Genomic DNA, 9924 nt, shown 5'->3' with positions numbered 1-9924 from the left:
TTGTTCGGGTTGGGTCTTGGAGTGGTTGGCTTCGGCATGGTAAATTGTATTCCTTTCAGATAAATTGTCCAGCTATCTAGAATTGGTTCAAATGTGATAAATATTGAAGTTATCATTGTGATTACAATGCAAGGGTCAATTTACTTGGTATAATCTTGTTGTAATCAAAATGGTAAACTAATATTCGCCAATAGGGTTTGATCATAAACTTTGGTTACATGTAGATGAAAATGTATTATCGTTTATTTTGTCTTAATGCAGTTTTTTCTTTTCACAATAAAAATAAATAATGAATAAATAAGTTATAAGTTTACTTTTGGAAGAAGGTTGGGCATGCCAAGTGCCAACTGCGTCCGGTAAGCTAGTAGCATACACCAATCACAGAACTGAACACAAGAGAACAAGGGAAACTTTTCCTAAGACAGAGGAGAGAGGATGACAAATGTTGGACACCTGGTGGTGTGCCCACCCTTTTACTCTTACTTTTTTACTCTTTTTAGATACCATACTTTTTTTTATGAGGATATTTTATGAGGGTAAATATCCTGACATTTCACACAAATATTGCATTAAATAACTTACAACTTTTTAAAAAATCCTTTTTCACTAATGTGTTAAATACTTCATTACCAAACTTTTGAAAATAAACCAAGGGACAATTAAAAATAGGTTACAACTTCTTAATTCACCAATTTGGGGATAACAAGTTGCACCCCTTAAATTTACACCTCTTAAGATGTCTTATTTTGTTGTAGGGAGAGGATTCTCAGAGGAAGCGGCATAGAGAAGCATACTAATGAGATTCAACAAAACGGTATCATAGATAGGGGAGCAACTAGGTCATTTCATGTGAGGTGAAGTGCTCTTATCCTGTTCTGTCACTCTTAAGTAAAGGCAATGATGAAATTAGAATGTGGTTTGATATTTCTTTAGAAGAAAGTTTTCCTACACCAGTAGGGTCCTAAACATCCCCCTATTTACTACCGTTGTGCGATACCATCTCCCACCCACCCCAAAGCCATGGTTAAGGAATTCCTCTTCACCATGGCTTAAGAAAACTCGGTTTTTTCTTTTTTTGCTCAATTTGAATTTTGACTCAAATGGAAGGGTATTCATAATTTTTTAAGTAAAAGTAAAACTAGTGACAAATTAAAATGTGATTGGATCTGGACGTGCATTTGGTGATCAGCCTTTACCAAGATCCACATCATTATACTATGTAAATCCCGATTGATTACCAAGATACCACACTAGTATTGAAGTGAATTGCAATTACAAATTTATTGACACGATTCTCCCAGTTCTTAAAGAAGTGTTGTATTGGCTTGGTGAAAGCCTATTTCCCTACCCGTCAGTAAAAGTTAGAAAACGAAATGTAGTAGAACTGTTACCCTCAAAATAGTAAACAACCATGAGTCACACAACAACGTCAATCTGAGTGTAAAAGTGCAGTACAGAAGTCTCCAGCAATTAACAACCTAATAAGAATGGAGTACATGGCACGAAATTGTGGGGAAAAAATTGGTCCATAAAATCTGAGTACATCAATGTCTAACTATGCAGATAATCGAATTAAGAAACAACAATAACCGCAATCCCCCCAGTTGAGTGCAGTATATTTGAGTTTCTTACTAAAGTCTAAAGCTACTCAAATGTACCATTGAAAATATGAACATGAAAGAATATAAAATGAACTGAACTTTGCTTAAAAGCTATATCACCTCCAGAAAATTGAAGTCAAACTGCCTTTATCTCTTGGATATGATTATATTGACAAATTGCCACCCATTTCAGTAATATATTTCTCCACTTTAACCAGCACATCTGATAGGCACAGAAAATATAAACTCAGCATCTGAATAATAAGGGGAGAAAAAAAAAACTGCAAAGCTGACAATTTCTTGATCATTTGCCTAATAGAAGTGACTTTTCAACTAAGAGACTAACAACCTAAAACTGAAATACTGCATACCCAATCTTTAAGATTCATAACTGAGAATTACTGGCCATATAAGGAATTTGACCTACCATTGAAGGAAGAGTCCAACATGCATTTCTGGAAAGGAGGGGACAAAAGGTAAAGAATAAAATTAATCAAACATTTCAATCTAAATGGTTATCTTATTAGACAAAGAGGTGCCACCAGGTACCACACCACACTGTTATACTGCTGCGCCTCTACCACTCTCCACAGAAAATAAACAGGTTGCAAGAAGTTTCACCAAGCTACAGCCATTACAGGCACTACAGTACAATGATGATGTGGTAACCCAAGTGTCCACAATGATATTGAAATTGAGATTTTGGAAAGTTACCGTGATTTGGTTCATAATGTCAACTTCCTCCGGTACTACCTTTGGTTTCTCTGCAACATCCATGGTCTCATTTAGGGAAGAACATAAACCTTAGACAGAATAGGAGCATGTTTACACTGCAATTCGTGCAATCAGTCTACCTTGTTCAGCCTCAGTACAACAGCTGGCAAGTAGGGCAGTGAAGCTGGGAGGCAGGGCTGGTAAAACGCTTTCCAAGTTATAAGCAGGCACTGGTTCCTGTAAACATGGGGTCTGCGCTGCTTTATAGTCCAGTGGCAGCATCTGAGGAGTATAAGTAAGAGCAGGAGTCACATAGCTAACATCAGGAGTCACATGGATCGCATCCTCCTCAGCCCTGAACAAAAAACCATAACTACAAACATCAGTGGTACTTTTGATTTCTTTTCTTAATGGACAATAGTTTTGATATTGGATTCTCATTTCTTACTAACTTGTATTTTCTGACAATAGAAAAACAATACAACAACAACAACAATAAGCAAGATAAAAGGAGACGTTCTGTAATTGTTGAGCACCTTTGGTACCTGCACTGGAATCCATTTGAAGATGAGACCTCAGATGAAATATTAGATTTGATATTGTTTTGTGGATACCCAATATCTATTATGTCTTTCAACCTTTCCTGGAAAAGAAAAAATCATGCCCATTAAAAAGCAATGAAGAAATATTGCAAAAAAAAAAAAGAGAGGCCTTGTTTGTCTTGAAAATGATATTCAATATCACAACTTCTGCACTGTTTGCACCTTTAAAACATTTATGAATGTTTCTGCTTCAGAAGATGTTATAAAACGCAAAGCAAACTTCTGGATCTGCACAACCACAGCAAGCTGAGTCTGGGGTTGCCATATAAAGAATATAAAAATATAACACCAAATTCAAAACTATTATACCTGAAAAAAAAAAGTATATATCCCAAGGAGGTCCTCAAATCCAATTACAGAGCCAATTAAGGGAGCAAATTTAACAAGGATATCAACAGAACAAAAGCTGTGATGCTGAAATGGAAAGATCTTATTGAATAAAACTAAGCAAAAGGAATCAACCTGATTGTAAGACCTTAGCCATCTGTTTGCATTATTTGCATTTAAGAATGGAGAAAAACTTAGAAGAAGAACACATACTAATGAAGTTCCAAGTACACCCTAAAAAATGTTCACCCATCATTTGTAAGGAAACAAAAATGAATATGGTCAAAAATTTGAAGATGGGTAAAGATACACTCCTCACCCTCCCCCCAGATAAAAAAGATAAAGATACACGATCCTATCAACAGCCACTGCAGGAAATAACAGAAAATGCAATTGCAAAAATTGCATCCACTTGATCAGAAGTCACAAGAATGATAATGATGTGAAATTATGACCATTGGAGAGCAACCAGATTATGAATCACTCCACAGCAACAATTCATAAATTTAGTCTAGCAAAAAGAGTTCTCACTGTTACACTTTCATCTCCAATAGGATCATCGAAATATTTAACTTCTAATTTGTAAACAGTTATCACAAACTAATGCCACATGCTGTTCCACAACGGAAGAACATCAGAAAAATAAGAATAAAATAAAACCATTGAAAACTCAATTCAGGTTGCCATCATTTTCTTTAACCACTCTTTTAAAAGAACCATGGTACAGCAGCCTATTTTCCCCACCCCCAACCTCCCTCTTAAGGGGGAGAGGTCGGTGGAGAGGGATATGAACATCCAGAGTAACACATTTTAGTTAAACAATCGCTGTTAATTTCAAAATTGAAAGATATATAGATTCCTTCTCTGAGCTCAGACTGTATGGTTTAGATACACATACCCAACTCAGATGGGTTGTACTCCTAAAGAGAGTTTAGGAGCTTGCCTGGCCTACACTATCTTTGTAGCTAGCAAATACGACTCTGCTTCCCTTGGTTGGGCACTGGTAGACACACGACACCTGGGGCCAGGAGAAATGCAGATTGGAAAGGAAATGTTCTTCCTGCACCTCAGAAGACGATAAATAAAGTGGTGCATCTGAAATAAGGACCACAACATAACAAGCAATAATGCAGCATTTTGATTATTTATAGAAGTGATTGCACAGATTAATGGAAAGGAAAGTTTATTGGTCAGAGTCTACAAGTTTTTTGAAAACAGAATGCCATGATCTCTGAAAAAATAAAATAAAACATCATAGTCGATAAAAATTAAAGGGGGGAAAGGTATTGTAAGTTCAGATTGACGAATAGCACCCCTGGAATCCCTCAAAGGTAATATTCAAGACTCGGGTATTCTAAATTGACCATCCCTTCAAGCTAGATCTTTCATGATTCTAGGCATTAAATCATTTTCTCAAAGAAATAAAACCTAATTTCTAGGAAAGTGACATTATAAACCAAAAGGACAATTAATGAGAAAAAGCAAAAATCCTTCCGGAACTTCCTTATAACACACAGAAGAAATTTCTTAAGCAATAACAGTAAAAAGGGAAACAAACCTGAGCTAAATGAATTGGATTTAATATGCTCCCGTTGATTACATGAGCTACAAAAACTTTAGCTTACATCCAAATGACACCAAAAACTATACTAAAACCGAAATCAAAGGTTACTTTTGTCAAAAGAAAAAATCCGGAAGCTACCACAAAGGCACAAATAGTAAGAAATTCCATGAAATACGAACATCAACATATAAGCCAGAGCAAATGCGCTGCAAAAAGATGGCTACTGAAACTCCACGGATTAGAGAGTCACAACACGTCAGGAATCCATGTACGCCTACTAGTATAATCTATTACTTAAGGTTTCATAGTGAATCTTAAATACATAAGCACATCTTCAGATGCTAATGGAATTATATTACAAACATGAAAATCCGCTGCAGATTCCAATAAAGTCTGTTGAACTCCAGAAAGAAACTACAGAACATAGAAATGGAAAGATCGAGATAGCTCTGGAGGAAACAGACGCAAAACGATGATGAACATGAAAATCCGATAAAGATTCCAATGAAGTCCGTTGCAGAAATAAAATACAGAACATAGAAATGGAAAGATCGAGATAGCTCTGGCAGACGAAAAACGATTCCAGAACTTTGCAAATCAAATCCACACTCAGTCAATCGAGTTAACCTTGCATGAATGTTTAATTAATCTAAGGAATTAAAGATCGTAAATAAATGATAGATGAAAAAGATTGATGGAAATCCTGAATTAGAAAACGCGGAAAGCGCAAACTCAGCAAACCTACACGCCATGTCAAACCATTTCAACTATCGCAACACGGCTACTCACATAGATTTAAACACTAACAGACCAGTAAAGGAAATTGACTGTCATCATCTCAACACGGCTACTCACATAGATTTTTCCACGAAGAGATACGACAAGGATGACTTCAGAGCTCGAGTGATAGGAGCGGAGATCCAGAGAAGCAGTTGATGATGAAGAAAGCCAGGAACCTCTAACACCATGTATTATGGATTTGCGGAGAGGTTTAAGAACAAGAGAAGGGGAAGGCGGGGAAGGGAAGTTGAAGAAGCGAGAGAACTCCACCTCCCAGTGCTCTACAATGGCGGTGAACGAGGTTTCGACATTTCCAGTCTCTATGAGCGATAAAGCTCCCGCCATTTTTTTTTACCCTCACGCTGTCTCTGCGTGTTTTCAACTTTCTGTAATCTGTTGTCTCTGACAAGAGCTATTTGTAGGCACCTACGTGGAGAAGAAGGGGAAGTAACTGTGCTAGACGAGGATAATTTGGTCATTCTATAGGGGATACTCTGTGATACGATTGAACATTCTGGATTTGTTACGTTGTATCACATTGAATGATGAGGGAATAACACCGACCGTTGGATAGATAGCATATGGTCTGGATTTGTTACTTTTCAAGCTTCTAAATCTAATGCCAAAAAATTATACTTCTACGATTTTTTTATTTTTTTTTTGGCATATACATCCCATGTATGTCTGAATGTTTATGATGTTGCAACCATACACTCTTTTATTGTCTTAAATTTTCAGAAATTTATTTTTCCACTTGCAAACTCTTGTTTAAGCTGAAGCAACAAAAAAATAGAAAACATTTGAATCTATATGTCTATAAAATTTGGATCCGTGCATATGGATCCAACCCAATGCGAGGGCATTTATACAAATGTGTAATATAAAAAAACATTATCTTGTCACATGTTTTCTGCGTCCATGTACAGGATTACATAAAATTATGGTTCAGACCTTCAATAAAATTAAAGTTTCTCATTCAAACAATCCCCTTACATGCACTCTCATTGGCCAACGAATGGTTTTGCTATATAACTCGATACCCATTAATTATTAGCCAGAGTTCTTTTTCCCCAATGCAATATTTGATTTTTATTTTTTTTTAGGGGAAGGGGGTAATAGTACAATAACAAAATCCGATCATCTGCACGTACCAACAACCGAACGTACATCGAGCCAATCAGATTTTAACTTTATTTCCCTAAAAACCTTTTCTCTTTTTATAAATAACAAAATTAAGATAGATGGTTGGCTCTCACATGCACGATCACCTGTTGGTACTTGCGGAGGAGCCGAACTCTACAATAACTGGAATGCAAACCATGTACGCGCTGCTCCATAATATTACAAAGCAACAGAGTATCACAGACAAAATTAAATATCTATTAGAAATAATGGTCAAATGAAGTCAATGTGAAATCATAAGTAAGAAAGAATACAATAGAAATAATGAAAACTAAAAGCAACGCGACAGAACAAGCAAATCCTAAATTCCTACATAAACGAACAATAGAGAACGACAATCATGCCCCAAAAAGCAGACTTGAAATAAGATCCAACTGAGAGTTTAACAGTAGAGTTTGGTGTAGGCGGTCCTCCAGCGGCGCCACCTGTTCCACCACCGGAACGGCTACCTGATCCTGGCGAGGGGGCAGGAGCCGCAGGACTGGGTGGTTCTACTCTCGGGTGAACCATAACCCGAATATCCAGTTTCTGACCAGATTTGCAGTGCCCGGGCTCCCCACTAATGAAATAGAAGAAACCGTAACGATCAAATCGGAACACTGTGTTCCCGTCGTTGAATTTGGATATCGGATCTGAAACGTCACAGTTCTTGTAGTGGTTGTAGTTCACTTGGAGCACGGAATCATTCTGGTACTTGAAATCTGCAATCTCAGCTAATTCAACGAATGAACAGAGAACACACAACACAGAAAAACAAGAGAAAAACAGAGGGTGTTAGTGAGAGTTACCGATGGAATCTCCGACATGAAATCTGTTTTTGTTAGCCCACTCTTCGTAGGTTTCATTCTCGTTTCCGGTGGGTTTAACCCAACCCTTCGCACCGCCGACATTGAACTCTAAAGCAGACACAGAGACGGTAGCTACGGAGATTAGGAGAAGAGTGGCGGCTAATAACAAACATTTACAAACCTTGGTAGCTAAAAGAGAAGCCATTGCTAAAGAGAAAAGCACTGTAGATTGTAGAGTAGAAGCAGAGGAGTAATGCCAGTTCTGTGAGAGAATCAAGAATGAGAGTGCTCGAGAAGGTAAGTTTGGGTTGTGTAGAAGAGGTGTCTTTAAATTCTAAAACGGGGCGAAGGTAGCGAAACTGGACGAAGTGGGGAAGGGAGACCAACGGCAAACAGTTAAAGAGTTAGTTATTTTTCAAGAAGCACGTCTAGCGATTTTCTTTCTAGAATCTATCCGTCCCAGTGGGTAATGGGATATCGAAGTGGGGAGCCTCGTTCGTTGAAAACAGGCTTGACTCTAGAGTGGTGGAGACGTGGGGTCCATAAAAAGGAAAATATCTTGTCTCATTTTCTGCTAATTATAAAGTAAAAGGGTATATATGGGAAAAAAATGGACAGGTGTTGACACCCGATACGTAATTGTAGAAGGTTGCACTGTTGATTTCTATCTCACCTCTGTAATCGGCCGCACACGCAATCCCTCAATCATATAAGTGGGACTGTAAACGGATCGGATTCTGCTCGGATAGTGCTATATCCGCATCCGCATTCGATTAGCTATCGGACAGATTCGGATAGTGCTAAACGGATACAGACACGGATACGGATCGGATATTTTATCCGTTTACATGTAAATATAGCTTTTCGGATAGCTATAGCCTATTCGTATCCGCATCCGTTTAGCTTTCGGATAGATTCGGATAATGCTAAACGGATACATAAACGGATTTTGGCTATTCATTTACACCCCTACATATAAGTCATAACTCATAACCATTGAAATAAAATATCGTATCAGTAACCTTATCGGTCACCAACATTACTGATGTTGATCGATAGCATCAAATCATATCGGACGATTTTGCTGCCCAAGATTCGTATCGATACCGAATCCAACTAATAGTCTGATACACCGCCAATACCAAATTTTAAAACATTTGTCAAAACTCATCACTTGTTAACTCATCGAGTAGGTAAACAGTTTTTAACGGAATCACCAAATTTCCAATTAGAGATCTAAATGGATCAAATATGGATAGATCCGAAAATCTACTGACAGGAAAGATGCGAATAGAATCCAGATTTTATTTACAGTCTTAACTTATGTAACCTGGACCTCCCCCCGAGCGGTTTCACTCTCAATTGTCTTAATCATTTACTCATTCTCTAGAACCTTTCAAATCTTCAAGAACATTGAACATTATTAGTTAAGTCCAAAAAAATCCAATCTCGGAATACTTTATAATTTAGAGACAGTTTTCCTTCATCCTTTGTTCACTGATCCCGGTGGATAAACCCTTACCTATATAAGAAAACTCTCTCCCATTTTCTCCTAACATTTTCTCTTAACATTTTAGTAGAGGAAAAATAATAAACTCAGCTAGTTCGGTATGCATTCTTGGTTGATTTCGTATTCTCAGTCGATAAAAACAACTATTTTTGTCATCTGAGAATGCAAAATCGACCTAGAATGCATACCAAATGCAGCCTCAGTCAACACACCTTCAATGCTGTTTAAAGATCTTGCTGGCATCGGCTTCATCCTTTGAGATCCAAGGGACACCCCTATTGCAGCTATATCGGAGCCAGTCTCAATCCCAGACATTATTATCGGCAAAATTCTAGCTATTAGAAATGGAGTTCGACAAGCTATTGAGGAGAGTGTTGTTAATGTCTTGGTTGAATCAAATAACCTACAAGCCATTCAATTCATTATGGGCAACTCAGGCACAACTCCTCGTCATCTTTCACCCCTTGTGGAGGATATTCTGCAACTTTCCCCGTCCTCTCTCTTGTGATTACAAACATATTCCCAGAGATTGTAACAGTTTGGCTAACACTCTAGCCAGGAAGGCCTTTACTGTGTCGAGTCGATTAGTCTGGCCGTTATCCACTCCGTGGATTCAGATGTTATGTAACTCTGAATTTACGAGCTTCTCTCGATCTAATAATTAATCTTTTTTCTACCCAAAAAAAATGCACGTCTAAAGATCACAACAATCTTTGTATAGAAATATATTTTGTTGTGCATTTGATAGATTTATTTTATTATTTGTTAATGTATAAGATAACTAAGTAAGAGGCAAGAGATTGTCGCATGGTCAACTGCATCAGCACAGGCCCAATGAGAGCGCATCAGAGTATGA

General features: G+C 37.6%; 2 protein-coding genes across 3 annotated transcripts; both read right to left on the bottom strand.

Annotated features, from left to right (window-relative positions):
• Nucleotides 1-1685: 1685 nt before the first annotated feature.
• LOC122656833 (protein POOR HOMOLOGOUS SYNAPSIS 1) lies at nucleotides 1686-5955 on the bottom strand. Of its 2 annotated transcripts, XM_043851494.1 has the most exons (8): nucleotides 5664-5955; nucleotides 4188-4304; nucleotides 3080-3145; nucleotides 2861-2958; nucleotides 2456-2670; nucleotides 2316-2365; nucleotides 2029-2056; nucleotides 1686-1824 (listed from the first exon to the last, which is right to left on the bottom strand). In XM_043851494.1, the coding sequence occupies exons 1-8, from the start codon at nucleotides 5931-5933 to the stop codon at nucleotides 1766-1768; spliced, it is 903 nt and encodes a 300-aa protein (XP_043707429.1). In that variant the 5' UTR covers nucleotides 5934-5955; the 3' UTR covers nucleotides 1686-1765. The 2 variants fall into 2 exon arrangements, with proteins under 2 accessions (XP_043707429.1, XP_043707430.1); XM_043851495.1 differs by lacking the exon at nucleotides 2029-2056.
• Nucleotides 5956-7073: 1118 nt separating this feature from the next.
• On the bottom strand, nucleotides 7074-7813 carry LOC122656834 (early nodulin-like protein 1). The gene is made up of 2 exons (XM_043851496.1): nucleotides 7559-7813; nucleotides 7074-7471 (listed from the first exon to the last, which is right to left on the bottom strand). The coding sequence occupies exons 1-2, from the start codon at nucleotides 7761-7763 to the stop codon at nucleotides 7080-7082; spliced, it is 597 nt and encodes a 198-aa protein (XP_043707431.1). The 5' UTR covers nucleotides 7764-7813; the 3' UTR covers nucleotides 7074-7079.
• Between the last annotated feature and the right edge of the window lie 2111 nt (nucleotides 7814-9924).

The sequence above is a fragment of the Telopea speciosissima genome, chromosome 3, assembly GCF_018873765.1.
Source record: "Telopea speciosissima isolate NSW1024214 ecotype Mountain lineage chromosome 3, Tspe_v1, whole genome shotgun sequence".
NCBI lineage: Eukaryota > Viridiplantae > Streptophyta > Magnoliopsida > Proteales > Proteaceae > Telopea > Telopea speciosissima.
This window is presented reverse-complemented; position numbering and strand designations above follow the sequence as displayed.